Here is an 18,769-nt window from a genome sequence, read left to right as displayed (position 1 = left end):
CAATGAATGGGACAGACAGTGGAATGAGGGAGTAAGGTGGACAAATTATAGCAGTAAGACATGAGGCAGAGATGGTAAGCTATAATCTTTAATATAGATAGCCTTGATACACAAAGAAAAAGACAGAGGTCATTGTTAATAGTGTATCAGGATTTAAAAGTCACAGTAGTCTTATCACTCTGTTTAGTTTGAATTTATTTTGTTCTGGTCTGTCTATTCTTATCAGATTTGAGGGCACAGACATCTAACCCAAAAATAGCAGGTTATACAATGGTAACTACCCTTAATTTCCTATTAACTTAAACTGAAACCCTGTATTACTTACATTGTCTTACTATGAATAATCTTATTTGAATCTGATTTGTTAGACCATGGTTTTTGCCTTGGCTGATTTTATTCAAATTTGGTATGCTTGATAGTATCAAGTCTTAAAAGTAGAGGCAACTATTCTGAAGACGACAAGATGTAAAAGATATCCATACCAGTTTTGATTATTAACAGCTCTCAAATCCTACAATGTTTTCAAAGTTGTGTTTTTATAAAAATAGCTATGTAATACCATGCTTAACTATATTAAGCCTGATGATGTGGACAAGTCTATTGAAAATAACAAGAGAAAGCACAGTAACTATGGTAGATCACCTAATATTGTGGTCTTATGTGTCTTTTTCATTGCATGTTTTTCTAGGAATTTGTTTTGCTGTCTTGTTATGATTTGTTTTTCCCTATAATACAGAGAGGATAGATATACATGTAGAAATTGACACATGGGAAGAATTTTTGCACTATTTATGGTAACAGATTATGTAATGCAAAATGTAATGAACAGATACTCTGACGAAGAGACACTAAAAAACCCAATGCTAATTCTGTAGCATTATGATATAAAATCTAGCAATACTATCATTCACTGTTCAGAGTGATATTAGTCTAGTCTCTTAAGTTCAGTTTCAGCATACGTAAAGATAAGACAGCTACTATGAAGAGAATGAGAGACACTATGGTAGTCATTATTGGCTTCCTCAATATTAGATCTTGAAGACCTAAAAAGCCTTCATCATCCTGTAATGATTTGATTAGTTTTATAATATGCAGGATGTATTCAGTGTGTGTGAAGATGGGGACAAATATTTGGTAGAAAACTAGAGACAATAAGATAGACAGTGAAGATCTCCAGTGGACTTGCTTTGAAACCTGTATTTCTTTGAATTGTTTCTTTTTTAACTGTTTTGTTCTGTTTTGATATGTTTAATCTTACCCTCTTTAAGATAAAAAACAAGTGTATAGGACTAATAACCATATTACTAAGTTTTTGTTGGATCATTGAGCAGAACTGTTGGCAGTGTCACTATTTGAATGTCACTTTATATACTTTAATTTTGTAACCTGAACAACTGTTTCTAAGATGACAATGTATAACTTATCAACTGGTGATTTCTTACTGCTTATTTTTCTGTAATTCTGTATTATTTCTACCCTTTTTTCTCCATTTTTTTGTTTCTTTCTCTTTAAATAAAAAATTTTTCTAACTATATATGCAAATTTGTTTCTGGGTTCGCCATTCTGTTCTGTCAGTTTGTATATCTGTTTTTATACAGATCTTACACTATTTTGATTACTACAGTTTTGTAATATAGTTTGAAATCAGAAAATGTCATGCCTCCAGGTTTGTTTTTAAAACTGCTTTTCCTCTCCAGAGTCTTTTATGGCTCCATATAAATTTTGGAATTTATTTTTGCATTATTGTGAAAGCTACTTTTGGAATTTTGATAGGGATGGCACTGAATCTTTAATCACTTTAAGTCGTATGGACATTTTGACAATATTACTCCTTTCACTCCTTGAACATGGATTATCTTTCCATTGTTTACACCTTCTAAAATTTCTTAGTTGATGTCTTATAGTTTTAAATAGAGACACTTAACTTTCTTGATTAAATCTATTCCTAGGTATTTTATTCTATTTGATGCTTTTGTAAGTGGGATTGTTTTCTTGATTTCTTTTTGGAGTAGTTTGCTGTTAGAAAAAACAACTGATCTTTATATGTCTATTTTGTGTCTTTCAACTTTACTGAATACATTTGTTAGTTCTAAGTTTATTTCTTGATGGAGACAAAGTAATTTGTGTTCAAACAGAGACAATTTTATTTTTCTTTTCCAGTTTACATGACTTTCATTTTTTTGTTGTTGCCTAACTGTTTTGACTAGGACTCCCAGTGTTATAAACAGAAGTGGTCTTGTTTTTGATCTTAGAGAAAAAGCTTTATATTTTTTACTACTGAGTATGGTGTTAGTTTTAAGTGGTATATATCTTTATTGTGTTAACATGCATTACTTTTACACTTTGTGAGAATTTTACTATGAAAGAAAATATTGAATGTTGTCTACCACTTTTCTGTGTCATTTGAGATGATCACATGGTGTTTGACCTCCATTCTCTAAAAGTGATATATCATAGTTATTTGATTTTATATGGTGAAAATTCTTTGCATCACAGGGATAAATCCTATTTGATCATGGTATGATTCTTTTGTGTTATTTAATCTGGATTTGGTAATATTTTTGAGGATTATTTTTGCTTCTAAGATTATCAAAGGATATTGGGTATGATTTTCTTTTATTATAATGTCCTTGTCTCGCTTTGGCTTCAGGGTAACACCGTCTTGCAAATGAATTATAAAGTGTTTAATTCTCTTCTATTTGTCTTAGAAGATTTTGAGAATGATTACTATTCTTTAAATGTTTGGATGAATTCAGCTGTGAAACCATCAAGACATGGGCTTCTTATGGATGGCGGGCTATTACCTTTTTTAAAATTACTGATTCAATCTCCTTCAGCATTATTGGTCTGTTTTCTGATTCTCTATTTTTAATTTTTATTTATTTATTTATTTTTTGGTACTGGGGATTGAACTCACAACCTCTGATCCTCTATTTTTAAACAACTCAGTTTGGTAGGCTCTATTTTCCTATTTATATATCTCTCCTAAGTTATCCATTTCATTGGTATATAATGATTCTTAGCAGTCTCTTATGATTCTTTGCATTTTTGTGGTATTGGTTGTCATGCCTTCTCTGTCACTTCTGAATTTTAGTCCTTTCTCTTTTGTCTTAGTTTAGTTGAAGGTTTGTCAGTTTTGCTCATTTTTTTCACACCCAAGTCATCGTTGATTTTTTTCCTCTTGTTTTTCTAGTGTTAGCTTAATTTATTTCTATTCTGATCATTGTTGTATCTTCTTTGAATTTTTATTGTTCTTTTTTTCAGTTCTTTTAAGTGTTACATAAGTTATTTACTTGGATTTTTCCCCTCCTTTTTTAAAATATAAGCCTTCTACTTTCCCCCTAAAATTGCTTATTACTACATCTTAGAATTTATATATTGTGTTTGCATTTTTGTCTACTTTAAGACATTTTTTAAAATTCCATTTTTATTTCTTCTTTGATCTTCTTTGATTGTTTACATGTATATTGTATAATTTCTATACATTTGTTAATTTTCTAATTTCTAATTTTCTGTTAATTTTTGACTTCCTTTTGTTATTGTTCTGTAGTTTCATACAATTTTGATTGTAAAAGATAATTGACATGTTTTCCATCCTCATACTTTCAGGTTTGTTTTATAGCATAACACAATCTATTCTGGGGCACTGTCTGACTTTCTGGTTGCTGGGACCAATACTTGCCACCAACAACTTAAAGGAGGAAAGGTTCATTTTTGGCTCACAGTATAAAAAGTTTTTAGTTCATAGTTGGCTGGATTCAAGGCAGGGCACAATGGCAGAGGGGCACAGCAGAGGAAGCCTGTTCATTGCAAAGCATTGAGAGGGCAAAGAGAACAAGGTAAGAGGGAAGGTGTTAGATTCTTCCAGGCCATGCTACCAGCGACCTGTCTCCTCTAACCAGGCTTCACCTCCCAAGTCACATTGAGCTATAAACTAAATAGCTAATCTACTGATGTATATCATATACCCGTGAACCAATCACACTCCAAAGCTCCACATATGAGCACATGAGGCTTTGGGGGTCATCTAATATAAACTGTAACAAGTGTGTTACATGTGTACTGTGTATTCTGCTACTATTTGATGAACTATTCTGTATATTTCTACCAGGTTCATTGGTCTGAAGTATAATTCTTACAGTGTTACCATATTGATTTTCTGTCCAGATAATCTATCCATTGTTGAAAGTGGGATATTAAATTCCCCTGCTATTATTGCACTGTTTTCTATTTCTCCCTTTAGGACTATCAGTGTTTGCTTTATATATTCTGATGCTTCCAAGTTCAATGTATGCATGCTCGTTTATAACTGGTAGAGCTCTTTGATGAGCTGAATCCTTTATCATTATGTAATTATCTTCTTTGTCTCTCATTTTTTATTTAAAGTCCAGTTTTTACTCGTTCAGTCATTGTGTCTTTTGATTAGGGGATTTAGCCCATTTATTTTTAAGTAATTTTAATAGGTCATGACTTAGTAGTGTTACTTTGTTAATTGTTTTTAGTTTGGCAGATCTTTGGCTTTTTTCTTTCTTTTTTATTTTCTTCCTTTGTGATTTGATGATTTCCTATAGTAGTATGGTTACATTACTTCCTTTTTGTGTGTCAATTTGCTTTTTAGTTACTATGAGGCTTACTTAAAATATCTTCTAATAATATTAGTCTTTTTGAAGCTGCTAACAAATTAATATAAATATATATATATAAGTTCTTCACTTTTACTTTGCCATTTTATATTAGAGATGTCACAGTTTACATGTTCTTACAATTCTGTATTAACAAACTGTTTTAGCTATAGCAATTTTTAATACTTTAAAAACAGATTTGTAAATGATTTACCTATCACCATTACAGAATTAGAGTATTCTAAATTTCATATATACTTTTCTTTACCAATGAATTTTATACCTACTTTCATATGTTTTTATATTATAAATTGGCATTCTTTGTTTCAGCTTGAAAAATTTCCATTAGCATTTTTTGTAAGACAGATCGAGTTTTGATGAGCTTGCTTAGCTTTTGCTTGTCTGGAAAAGCATCATTGCTGAAAGACCATTTATAAGGTTATGCATTCTTGGTTGGCAAGTTTTTGCTTTGTCACTTTGAATATATCATTTTACTCTGTCCTGGATCATAAGGTTTCTGTTGAACAATCCAATGCTAATCTCATTGCAGTTCCCATATGGATGATATGTTTTCCTTTTGCTGATTTGTAAAGTCTCTGTGAGTTTGGATTGTATTACTGCATTTATTTATTTGGTCTGGGCACTAAGTGAATCCAGTATCTTACACATGTGGAACATGCCCTGTATTACTGAGACACTTACATAGCCATTGATTCTCTAATTATTACATGTCTTGCTGGAGTTTTGCATTGGATATGATCAGTGAATTTTGAGCTTCATGTAACTGGATGTCCATATATTTCCAAGTATTTTGGGAATGTTAGCCATTATCTCTTGATTAATAGTAACATATTTATTGTACACATCAATGGAATTCTCTGTGGTGTTTTTATCTACACACATACGACACAATGAGGTCAATTCACTCTTTTCGTGCACTTGACACCATTTTTCTCTTCCCCAGGATTCTTCACAGTTCATAGAGTTTCCTTTTACCTTTTTTTCTGTCACCACTTTGTCCTTCTTCTCTAGTGACCACTACTCTATTTGATATTTCTGTAAGTTTGACTTACTGGCCATGTGGCATTTGTCCTTTTATGGCTTGTTTCAGTTAACAATCTCTCCATAAGCCCTTCAGTGGACGGGTAAAGAAAAAGCAGTGTATCTACATGACGAAATACTACTCTGCCTTAAAAATACTGTCTTTGCAATAACATGAATGGAAGTGGACACACATTATTTCTGCAGAAACATTCTACCACTTTCTGTCTTCTCAATTTAAATACTTCATGGTTTAAATAACTTTCGTGATGGTGCTTTATAAATCTTATACTATTTCTTCATTTCTTTTCATTCTTTTTTCTTTTTCCACCTTCTGACTGAACAATTTCTTGATCTATATTTGAATCTATGTATTATTTCTTCTATTTGACTGAGTCTGATGTTGAAGATTTCAGTTGAACTTTGCATTCAGTAGTTTTGTTCTTTTGCTCCAACATTTCTGTTTGACTCATTCTTATATTCTGTATCTCCATGTTGACATTCTTGTTTTGTTCTTGTATTTTTCTCTGATTTAGTAAAATTGCTCATCCCTGATTTCTTGTAGCTCACTGAGATTCTTTAGAGAAGACACAGTCTGAACTCTCCAGTGATGATTTGTAGCTCTCCAGTACACTGGTGTTGGCTACTGGCAGCTAATTATATTCTTTTGGCATTGTCACATTTCCCTGGCCTCTTATGGTTCTTGTAGCACCATGCGGGTGTCTAAGCATGCAAAAAAGCAGTCACTTCTTCTAGACTTTGTAGTCTGGTTTTCTTAGGGAGAGACATTCGCCTGTGTGGGTTGAAGAACACTGTGGTACTATTACTAGTGATGACTCCATATCTGCAGAGAGGCCCGGCTGGTGTCCTTCTGGTTCAGGAAACAAGGGTCTGCAACATCAGCAACCGTATGGTTTTTAGTGTGGTAAAGCCTATGGCAGGTCTAGGGTACCTAGGGGGGATATTGGTGATCTTGGTGGAGTCCATGGGTACAATGACAAGAGACTGATTCAATGGTGTGAATGCACTTGGATTCAGGCATATGCATGATGGGCTGTGTGCATAAGTACTGAGTGTGTGTGTGTGTGTGTGTGTGTGTGTGTGTGTGTGTGTGTGTATGTGTGTGTGTGTATTACTAGAGGACTCAAGGCTTGCAGTGTATGTGTAAAGTTGTAAGAGTCAGGAATCCACTTGGTGGTAGGGTGAAGAAACAGATCAGGTCAGCTGCATGTAGGTGTGCAGCTATGAGATTCAAGCTGGTGATCTGTATGTAGGCAGTTTCAGAAACTATCTGTGGGTGCAAACATGAGTGTGCAACAAGTGATGGAGTGGTGGGGCTGGCTGCATGGTTGTGTGAAGCTCTAAGGGCCAGCTGTGGGCACATGAGCCACGGATGTCTGGGGTAGGAGTTAGCAACTCCACGTGCACATACAGCTGCTGGAACTATAGTGTATGCACTTGCATGACTATGGGACCAGCTGTTAATGTATGCATGGCTGTAGGGGCTGCTGAGGAAAGTCAGATATGGCTGTTTGCATGAGCACAGCTGCAGGGCCTGTAGCTGGTGGCAAGCATGAACCAGCTGTAGGCACCTGTCGGCTGTGAGACCTGATAATAGGAGCTGAGGCTAGTTTCTCACAGGCACATGGCTAGGGAGTTAGCTCACATGGGGGAAGGATGTGTTTGCAGTGCTGATCCCAGAGTTGGGTGTCTATAGTGGTGGCAGATGTGGCATCTTTGGGAGGGAGGAAAAGGAAGGCTTTTTATTCAAGTGCCTGGAATTTGAAAAAGTAAAAATCCATGGAATTTTTAAGTGTGAAAGCTGAGAAAGTCTGTTGCAGGGTTCCCATCCCCATGTTGCAGCCAGTGTGATGATGTATTAGGGAAGTTCTTTGTGTCTTAGGACTCAGAGCCTGCCTGGGTGACAGACCAGGAAGAATCTGCCTAAAGCTATGAGTCAAAAGATATGGGAAACCTAAGCCTCAATGAATGGATCCCAAATCCACAGTACTTTCCCTGATATGCATGTATGCAAAGGACTCCTTCAAGGAGCTGAGAAGGTCATCCAGAGAGGTGACGGATAAGGGCCAGTTGCCAGCTCATTAGAATGGGCGCTGCTGCTGTGTCTGCCCCTGGGTCCTGCCTTCATTACTTGGAGAATTGCTTTTGTAAACTTCACTATTGGGGGCCCACACTCCCCAAGAGTGCCCACTCACCTCTTCATCTTATGCTGTAAACCAAAATTGGAGGCAGCGGCCTGGCAAAAGTCCCACTACTCACTTTTAATGAGACAACCAGGGAAATATATTGGCATATGTTAGTGAAATGGCTCATCAAGGTGAGTAATTATCTTCATGGCTGGGGTAGTTTACCCTAGATGAAAGTATTTGCATCTCATTTCTCATTGGGCCCTGGTTCTTCAGAATGAGGGCAGGAGGCCAAGTAGAGCTTGACCACTGATCACAGACACCTCCAACTTGTCTGGTCTTGTGCAGTCATCACTTTCCATATCCCAGTGCTTTCGTGGGACAGACTGCACACAGAAGAATGGAAATCCAGAGGAGAGAAACACAGTTGTTTTATATTTTGTAGAGTGGTGTGTGTGTGTGTGTGCATTCTTTGTGGTGGTGAGGGGCAGACCAGCTATTTCACAGGGCCTGTGGGAGAAGCTGATAGGCTGTACTAAGTTAAATTACCTTCTTCTTATTTCTGAAGCAACCTTTAATTCAAGTCCAGTATTTCCCCCTTTGTTTTCCTGTGCACTATTTTGGGGTCCTGTACAATCAGTGTCTAGTGATGTCCACGTGGGCAATTGTCATTCTCAGGTCTTTCAGCCTTTGTAGGGAAACTACTGTGTTACTACTTTCTCTGTCTTATAAATATCAGTTTGTCTTCCAGGACAGGACATAAGCTACTTACAGTTAGGGGTGAAAGTGTCTCTCCCCCACCTCGACAATGGAATCTGCTGTAGCTCTCAGGATACAGATTATATCATACTTTCTCTCCAGCCTTAATGTAAAGAAGCATTCTAAAGATCTATTTCCTTCTTGACACTAGTTACTTTTTCCCCCTTAATTCTGATACGTGGCATGCTTTGTGCATGAATTTCACTCTTGACTCCCCTACAACTTGTTTTCACTAGATAGTTAACTTTATGTGGTCAGGCCCATACCTGTTTGGAATTCCATTCTGTATCCATCCCAAGTATCTAGCACAATCCTTGATAAATGGCAAATAATTACAAATACTTAGTAAATAATTACAGAGTGTAAGGATTTCAGGTCTTACAACTTTTGCATCTTTGTGCGGTACTTAATTGTAATCTGAAGCAAAGTAATATACAGACAACCACACACTAACCTAATAATTTAAAAATATATCTTGCAAATAGTACCATTTTACCTTCCTCAAAATATTGAAATTGTAGTCCGAAGTGAGTTGAGCTGATTGGCACTCTGGTTATGATGTTTACACTATAGTGAGTTTCATATTAATGTTGATGAAGAAATATCCAAATGGCTTTATAGAAATGATTTCAGTTTAGTTTGATGTGCAACTGAGGTTCTCACTGGGGTTAAAATTCTGAAAAGGGACATTACCAAACATTTTAAAGTTTCCTTAATGTATGTGTGGTGTGGAAGGTGGTTCAAAATCCTCATCTTTGGTAGCATCTCATTGGGAGAAGGCAGATTTTTGTGCTAGAGTTATGTTATAACTTGTCTAATAGGAAAGGAATCTGGATATGGTCAAATGATGTAAAGATTCATGTCTAGGAGGTAAGTGGAAAATTCTACCAGGAAAGCAACTCTTTTCAGTATCCAGATGTATAGCATTGTGAGTTTAATAGACCCTATTCAGTGAGTAGGATTTTGAAATTTCCTAATGGGTAGTTTAGAGCTGGCAAATTGCTAATCACACAGCAACCATTTCTTTTAGTGGAGGACTGAGTTCTGGGTCAGGAGGCTAGACCAACACAGGAATCATTGCCAAGTACATTTGGAGGCTCTACGTGCCCTCAGAGTTGCAGCTGATTTCTCTGACTCTATTGGGATTCTCCCAGAACACTCACCATTTCTGTCGATGGCAAAAGGCACATCTGTTGTGATGATTTCATAGTTGCAAATCTGGCTGAACTGGGGGGAACAGTCCTCATCTATGGCTTCCACCTGGAGTATGCTGTCATAGATCTTGCCCTCTGTTACGATGGCCTTGTAGGCTGGCTCTTTGAAGGTAGGAGCAAACTCATTGACATCCTTCACCTGGATATGGACCACGGCCCTGGGTCACACATTGGAAAGAAGAGATGATGGTAAAGATAGATATCTCCCAGGAGAGCTGACTTATCTCAGGGGCAAGTGTGTGGGAAAAGTCACAATCTGGTCAGGCTAGGGACTCTTACATGTTCTCTCATCTTCCGTGTTACCTACCTTTTATCCTCTTCAACTTCTCCTCTTTCTCTATTATTTCATCCGTTCACTCACTGCTCTATTCAGTGACAATTTAACTTCTCTTATTCCATGATAGAGTCTGAGCCAGACTCCATGAAGGGGAGAGCAGAAACAACTCACAATGAGAAGCATTGTAGCAGAACAAAGCACACAGGGAAAAGTCCCAAGTGGGTGAGCTGGAAGATGTTGGCTTACAACAGGAATCACAGAAGAAGTGAAATATAGACTTAGTCCTGAAGGTGACCTAGGTACTATCTTCCAGCAAAGAACAATGAGTATTCCTGGACTAGAATACTAGATTGTCCAAATTCCTGCATGGACTTGACAAGCTGGGAGGACTTGGGTCAGGTCTGGGGTATAAAGATATCTACAGGGCAGTCGTGGATGCAGTGAGTGGAGGTGTTGGGCCAGGGTCAGAGAGGGCTCTAGGGAGCTGTGGTGGGTCACTCACTTGTGTGACTTCTTCCAGGCCATCTCTCGGGGCCCAGCACCACAGTCATAGGCTTGGATGATGAATGTGTATTCCTTCTGCAGCTCACAGTCGATGGGACTCCTGGCTCGGAGCCGGCCCTCGCCGGATGTTTTATTGAGTACCACAGCCTCGAAGGGCAGCTCCTGGCCGTGGATCTTGAAAGCACAGATTTCTCCTGCAGAAGAATGGAAGGCAGTGAGTGGGAGCCCTGGGAATTGCCAGACTGAAGATATTGCCTTTACTGCACAAGATTCACAGACCCAAATACTCCAAGTAATTTCCTCCGTAAACAGGCTTTTCAAACCAATATTGTTGGTCTCCCGAGATCAAAGCAACATGCTCATTTCACAAACAGTAAAAGAGTAATGAAATATCACCTATTAGATATATCCTGGTGGGAAAAAAGGTGAATTAGCATACTGGGGAGCTGGCTGATTTTCCCAGTTTTCCTAGCAGATTTCCCACTTGTCCTTTGCCTAGTCTGGAATTAAGAAACTTGCCGATAGTCAAAAGACAAATGACTGCAGAGGGAAGGAATAAAAAAAACAAAACAAAACAAAACACCAAGGCTTTTCATATCACTTTGTCTCATGATGATATTCCCAGTGCTTGAAACTGTGGTGCATGTACCAGGAACATAAGCATCACCCAAAACTTGTCAGAAACACACAATTCTAGACCCCACCCAGACCTCCTAGACTGGAATGTGCATTTTACGAGGATCTCCAAATGACTGTTATAGCAGCATTGTTTTCCTCTTTCTTTTACTTGCATTTTAAACAGGCCACGTCTTGCAGCTAAATTGCTTACACTTTTCCCACCATTGTTTTTCCCCATCCACCCCTTCCCAGTGGTGATAGGGCAGCCACTCAGAGTGCAATTTGCTCTCTTGAAACAGTAGGAGTGTGTCTATATAAGTTCAGGATTCCCTGTGGAGCTTGAAAAGCTAATTTCTCAAAGAACTAAACATGTTGTGAAATTAGTGCATTTCTCTGCTTCAGCTAGGTTAATGCTTATTATAACTATTTTTGTGCATTAAAATAATAAAGCCATGTGAACATCTTTTTTTCCCATGCATTGATGAATATTTATTTCTTGAACCCTGACTGCAAGCAAATTCTGTAGTAAATGCCTTGTGCTGATAATTTGAGAAATGTCTTTTTCCTACCAAAAATAAATCAAACTCACATGTATAAATACCGTATAGTCCCCCTAGTGTAAGAAATAGTAAGAGTACATAAGAGTTTCGGGTAATCATGACTCCCCATTACATTGTTTTGAAACCTTATAATGATCGTAGTTGTAATGTGTTTGTCCTGGTTTTCTGATTTCTCATTATCTGTGATGGTACGAACAGCTAATTTGAGGGAAACAAGTCTTTATAATAGCCAGTATTGATATAATATCATTTTACTCTGAAGTCCTACCATACTCTTGCTCTTCTGTTTTCACTGGCTCTATCATGTTGTACCTTATTGGATTGTATTATGTGTGAAAGTATAAACAAATTTCCTATGGAAAATGACATAATATAGTAGCCATTGTTTATTTTCTGTTATTTGATTCTGAAAACTCTGTAATATTCTCATTCTCTTGAATGTTTTTATACTATTTTTATGTTTGATACTATTATATATAAAGTTATACTCAACTATTTCAAAGAAAGAGACATCGTGGTAGTTACCGTTAATTATGGGTTGTCTTCTGGTGAAATACTGTTTTGCTTACATTGTTCTGTTCTGATCTGCTCTGTTATGTCCTGTTTTGTCTTAATTTCTTAAAAAAAAAAAACAATGGAACCATCCATTTAAAAAAAAGGAAATCTACAGACTTGTTGGGGAGATGATGTCCAGATGTCCAGAGAGACCATTCATAGCAAAGGGGAGGGGATATTTCATGTGAGATGGACAGGATAGTGATTGGCTACAGGCTGCTGGGAGAGTAAACAGAGGTTTAAAGTCAGAGTCCAGATTTATATTCCAGATTTGTAACTTACTTACTGATAGGTTTAAACGAGTGAGATTGCTTTTCTGGGTCTTAACAATGTTATCTGGGAGATGGTCTGGGAGATGGTATTGGAGAGAGAGGATCTGCAATGAGATGCTCAACCTTGGGCTGTCACTGCCCAGCTAAACTACCTAGACCAGAGAGAGGCAAGAAAGGCACCTAAGATGCTAGAGGAGGCCTCGTTCTCAAGGTGACACAAGTACCTGCTTGCTTCACTCCATTTCAGGTGTTTTCCAAACATTTATATGAACTGACACTATGAAAAGAGGGGTTACCATGATTGCTTGTCTTTGGGCAGTGAGCTTTGTACTTCCTTCTAGTAGTCTCATCTGACCTTCAAAACAAACTTGTAAGACAGGTGTTTATACAATGTTATATACTACAAGAAAGAGGAGGAGGTGGAGGACCATAATAAGGAAGATTAATTACTCACACAGTGGTCGCAAAGCTAAGGTTAGTATTAAATCTAGGTATGGCTGAGTTTTAAAACCATGGGCTTTCCACTGTACCACATCATCTCTAGACAGCTCCATAACTTAAATGAAACTTGGGGATGCTTCCAGGAGTGTTCAATATTCCAATTCAAGTCTCACTCAGAAAAAAGATCTTGCATTTTACACACAGGAAGCAGGCTCTGATCTCTCGCTACCAATGTTTTCTAAGATGTTCAATCAATACTAATCTTACCTTTAGGCTTTTGTTTTATTATTATTTCTTTGATTTTCAGTTTCATTATGAACATTCCATTTTTAATACCTCCCCTCCTGGCTATTTCTCTAATGCAGTTGTAGAATAATGGAGAAGACAGGCAAGTTGTGGAGCGGTTCTAACAAGAACACTTCTTCCTGTTAGCTGGTGTTGCTCAGGAGCACTGGATTTTTCAGTCCTGCCTGTTCTGACCAGGCTAGTTCTACTGCCTTCAGACAACAGAACAGATTTTATCTGTTTTATCAATTTATCTGTTTATCAATTTTAATTTCTGTTCTGAATTACTTGGGTTGGAACACATTAGCTTCCAAAATGCTTTTTTCATATTTTATTCCAAGATTCATGCCAATGTGAGAATATTACAAGCTACTCAGACTGGTTGTGGGGCATTCTTTGGAGTGCCCAACTGCTGCCATGATTATGAGGCTAATTAGACCATTTCTCTTTAAAGAGTCAAGTTAAGCATAAAATAGATGAGGGAAATTTTTTGTTAGAAACATACAATCAGTGGCAAAACAGTTCTGCGAGTCATCAATCTTTAACAAGAGAAAGGGGAGGGAGGCAAAGGAAAAAGAGAAGGAAGAGGAGACACAGGGATGGCTTCAGGGTCACAAATTTTCATCTGGCTCTATGCAGTTTAAAAGACCTAACATTTTTCAAGAGCCAACTAGTACTCGGCTCTGTATGAGGCCTGGAGATACCAAGATAAATGACTAGAGCTTCTTAAAATATAAAGATCATATATTCTCAAGTGTTTCTTATCTAGTCAAAAAGGCAGTCAAGCAAACAAGGACAATGTTGTGCTCACTTATTTTCACCAACTCAGACTGAAACAGGATTCAGCATGCCTTGAATAAAGCCTAAAATTCATGCTACCCTTGTTTATAACTTGTATTCCTGTTACAACAATATCCACCTGTTAAATCACCCTTTCACTGATGGAAATTTTAGGAACTACACAGAGGGCATTGGTGGAGCAATGATGAACAAAGCTAGATCCAGAGCTGACCTCCAAGCCTTTTGAAGTTCCATGAAGGAGGGAAATCAGCAAATACATAAATGAAGAGTGGTGTGTGCATTGATGGAGAGTTACTGTGGGCTCGGAGTGCTCTGGTCTAGTAGGAAGGAAACAGGAAGTGAAAGTAGAGATACTCAGGCTACAGGGAAGAGTCACACACCCTCAGCAGGGAGGAACACAGTGAGTCCGAGAGACGGGAGGGTCCATTGTGGCAGGAATTGAGGCCATGGCAGTGGGGCCAACTTCATGGGTGTGCAACCCTAGAGCTATGAGTCTCTTGTCCTGAAGGGCTCTGGACATGATTTTAATATCTGCTGCCTATTTTGAAATTTTCAATAATTTTATCTGCGATCTTGCATTTGGGCATGAAATCTTTTGGAACAAGGAAGCATGTCATGAGCAGAAGAGACAAGCACAGTGGGCATGCATGCCCACTATGTCTTGCTGTCCCATTTTCACATCGCATGCTAGAAGCCCATGAACACAGAATCTTGGTGGGAGCTCAGCAGGATTCAGAGTAGGAATAGGCAACACATTATGTCTTCAACTGAGTGAGTCACTGACAGCCCCAAAGAGCTCTGCTTTCAACTTGAACCAAAAGTATTCCGCATGCAGAAAGAAGACAGTAGCATTGTATGAAACATGATTAGCCTTAGTACTCTACTGTACCCTTTACTTTTCGCTTACTTCCTTGTTTGAGCCAAGCACTTATGCTGAAAACGATGGCAGAGAAAGGCAAAGATTAATTTCATTGGTCCTTTTCTTTCCTTGTGGCCCTTATTACAGATAGATAGAAAGATAGAAAGTGCTAGAAGAAAGTGTACATGCCAAGAAGTGAAATAAAAACAGCTAAGTCTGTTTTGGATAGCACTGACACTGAAAAGAATATATATATATATATACACACACACACACATACACAAACATGAACCACAGGATACAAATTTTGTAATTTTGGTCATCTTGCATATCATTTAAATGCTTTTATTTGCATCACTGTTGTTTTTTGGATTGTTTGCTTCTTGACTTTTTGGTTTTTTTCTCTTTAAAATAAAAAAATAAAATGGACATTGTATAATATAAAGTTAAATAATAAAACTCAGGCTAATAATTTAAACTTTGAATTTTTCTCTAATTAGAACTACATCAAGCAGAAAATTTAAAACACTGCAATTTGAGAGAAAAAAAGGAGCGGAGGCCACAGAACGGAGTCCTCAGAAGAATATTTGAAACTTCAGGCTGTCTTGATCTTTTGTGAGAGCTGTCACTATAATTTGTTATTACTAACAAAACATAGTGTGGGAGGATGACACATTTAAAAATTATTTTAAAAAGAACCAAGCCTGAAGTTTCTAGATATCACCATCAAAGGTTTGCTTTCCAGCCTGCTTTCTCGGCTGTGAGCTGGTGTGCCCAGACTCGAGTGTGACATATGGAGGTGAGCACATATGTCAGGCCAGCAATGGGCCCAGTGAGGAAAGTCTACTTTCTCCTCGGCAGGATCACAGCTCCGCAGACACTGGCAGGAATCGCTGTTGCTTCTTCAGACCTCACGTAAGATTTGGGGGGATGTCTTTAAATTGATTTTCAGAATATATTTTTGCTTCTACTCTTGAAAATCCTTGAACAAAAAATTGAATTGATTCTGTTTCTCAGAGGGGAAAACATAGTCTCAGAGAGACTGAATAGATTATTTTAGGTCAAACCTTCTCTACAAGGAGAACTCCCAAAGTCAACATGACCATTCCATTGTACTGTGACTTGACTTTTTTCATTGTGATAACATTTGCGCTGATTATATACTAGAAATGGCAAATTAGGGTCAGTAACTAAGCAGCGCCTAACTGAATTCTTCACTACAATGTACTTAGTTGTTTTAGAAAGCCAGTTTCACTTAAGAATGATTTAATGATGTGGTAATGCTATCAATTTTGTGAATTTCAACATTTGAGTTCGTGTCTTTTTAATATTCTGCCTCCTGTGGCAAATTATGCTATTATGCTCTCAGAAAAGCACTTTTCTAAATTAAGTTAGTAGTAAGATAAACCAGAAACTCTTTCATGGACTGCTATTTTTGACTTGAAAGGATGATTGACAGGGAAATTACATTTATACAGACTTCGAGTGTGAGCCTGCCACTTCAAGAAGGAGCTGAGTATTTGCTGCCAGTGATAAAATCTGAGCTTTTGATTTTGGAAAACTTTGTCTGCCACAGTGAGTTTAACAGTTTATCAATATTTTAATACTTTCTTGATAAAATGGCTAATGATACTGATTTTTTGATATTGTATAATGAATGTGATTTTTTCATATTGTATAATAAGCCAACTTTTTTTCAGTACTGGAGATTAGACTCAGGTAATCATACTGAGCTACATCTCCAGTCTTTTTTGTATTTTTTATTTGGAAACACGATCTTGCTAAGTTATCACTAAGTTTCCCAGCTTGGGTTCTAACTTGTGACTCTTCTGCCTCAGTTTCCGAGTGATGTGACAAATTTTGAGTGATATACTTAACAATGAGCTAATATACAAGCAATGAACAATGAAACATTTTGCAGTCACACACAGATAAAAGATTCAAAGTGCAAGGTACACCAATGGTTTGTAACGTGACCATGTGCAGTGGACTGAATGTTTACATCTCTTCAAATTCATATGTTGAAAACCTAAAAGCCAAAGTGATAGTAGTAGGAGGTGGGGTCCTCTGGGGTTTGATTAGTTTGTGAGAGCAGAACCCTCTTCTTGCTTGACCACTTGATTAGATTAGGTCATGACTAAAAGCTCAGCAAAGTATACTTCTGGATGCGTGTGTGTGTGAGGTCTTTTGAGAAATGAAGGGCATGCAGAGCAGCAAACTGAGTGGGGGCACCTGCCCTGAATATGGGCAGTAGATCCAATACTGCAGAAGCCCAGAAAGAACAAAAGAGGAGGAGGAGGAAACATACTGGCCCATGCTCTCCCTTCCTCATTTATATGCCATCATAGCATAGCAGCTCTCTTCCAGTACATGCTTCTCATATGATGACCACAAGCCAGGAAGTCTCAGAGCAAGTGACTATGGACTTAAACCTCTGAAACTGTGAGCCCAAGCAAACCTTTCCTTTTAAAACTGTGATTCCTACGCATTTTGGTATAGCAATGAAAGCTGATTAATACCATGCCTTACCGAAGAGGCTCCAGAGAGATCCTTGCCCCCTCTGCCTGAAAAGTTACAGGCAAAGGTACATCTTTGAGGAAATGGGACTTTGATAGACACTAAATCTTTCAGTACTTTGATCTTGGACTTTGAAGCTTACATAAATAAAGCTAAAGAGTAAAATAGTGAAATAATGAGAAATATAGTTCTGTTTTCCAAAGGTACACAGTTTATGGCATTTTGTTATTGTAGTCCAGAGGGACTGAGATACAGTGTATACATTAATGTAACTTTAGACTCTTTATGGTATCTAGCTTTTAAGAAACTTCTGGTATAGTTAACAGGAGAGTATCTATAATTAACAGAAAAGACTTTTAAAATACTTCCTTCTTTAACTACATAGCTGGTCGAGGTCATATTTTCTTCATATCTTATCATAAGCAACGCATCGCAACAAATTGAAGGTTGAAGCAGATATAAGGCTCTAATTATCTTCTGTTAAACTAGGCATTAAAGAGACTGCAAGACCCAGTTCAGTAGTTTGTGTTTGTAGTCCTAGAAGGGGATCTTTGAGCCCAGAAGATAGAGGTTATTCTGGGCAACACAGGAAGTCTCACTTCAGAACAACAAGGACAAAATATACTGCAAAAATATTAGCAGTGTCTTTCTTCTTACTATTTTATCTTGGTTTGAAAATTTTTTATTTATGTTAACATGTAGTAAGTTTATTAATCTTATTTTTAAATGAATTAATATAAATTTCAGTGTTTCTCAGTTTCAATTTGCAATGTGGTAACTGTTGATAGGTAACCCACATAAAGGAAAGCTCTTGAGGGTCCTGGTTAATGTTTAAGAGAGTGAACAATCACGAGACCAAAAAATCTTAGGTCCTACTATTCTTATAATTTACAATCATATCTTAAGTTTATAATGCCTTACCCTATTCCTGATACTCAAAGCATGACCATTACTGTGTGGACAACTCCTATATTTAGATCAACCTGGTCTGCTTTGTATCTTGCAGCCATGCATTTAATGCAAGAATATAGGTAGACTTTTACATCCATGTACTACAGTGCTGGAGTGGGAGGCTTTGCTTCTACATCTTCACCAAAATGTGGGGCCAAACAGGCTGAGTTGGAATCCTAGCTCTATGATGACTTCGGGCAAGTCACTTAGTACTCTTTGCCTGTTTGGTCATCTGTAAACTGGATGATAGTAATAATAGTTGTTGGGAACCACAAATTTACAATAGCTAATTTTACATACTTCCCTATAGGATAAAAGGGAGGTTTGGGATTATTGGTACAACCCA

The 18,769-nt window shown here is 37.5% G+C and overlaps 1 protein-coding gene across 1 annotated transcript in view; it reads right to left on the bottom strand.

Moving 5' to 3' along the window:
• Clstn2 (calsyntenin 2) overlaps positions 1 to 18,769 on the bottom strand; it is a 573,715-nt gene that overhangs the window by 127,819 nt on the left and 427,127 nt on the right. The window contains exons 3-4 of the mRNA XM_063249086.1: positions 10,563 to 10,758; positions 9,733 to 9,941 (exon numbers count right to left, since the gene is read on the bottom strand). Coding sequence (XP_063105156.1) covers positions 9,733 to 9,941; positions 10,563 to 10,758 — 405 coding nt within the window. The remainder of the gene's footprint in view (positions 1 to 9,732; positions 9,942 to 10,562; positions 10,759 to 18,769) is intronic.

Source organism: Cavia porcellus, unplaced genomic scaffold, assembly GCF_034190915.1.
Source record: "Cavia porcellus strain 051 isolate PalLab524CR breed Dunkin Hartley unplaced genomic scaffold, mCavPor4.1 scaffold_5, whole genome shotgun sequence".
Lineage (NCBI taxonomy): Eukaryota > Metazoa > Chordata > Mammalia > Rodentia > Caviidae > Cavia > Cavia porcellus.
Note: the sequence above shows the minus strand (reverse complement) of the source record. Positions and strands in the feature narration are given on the sequence as shown.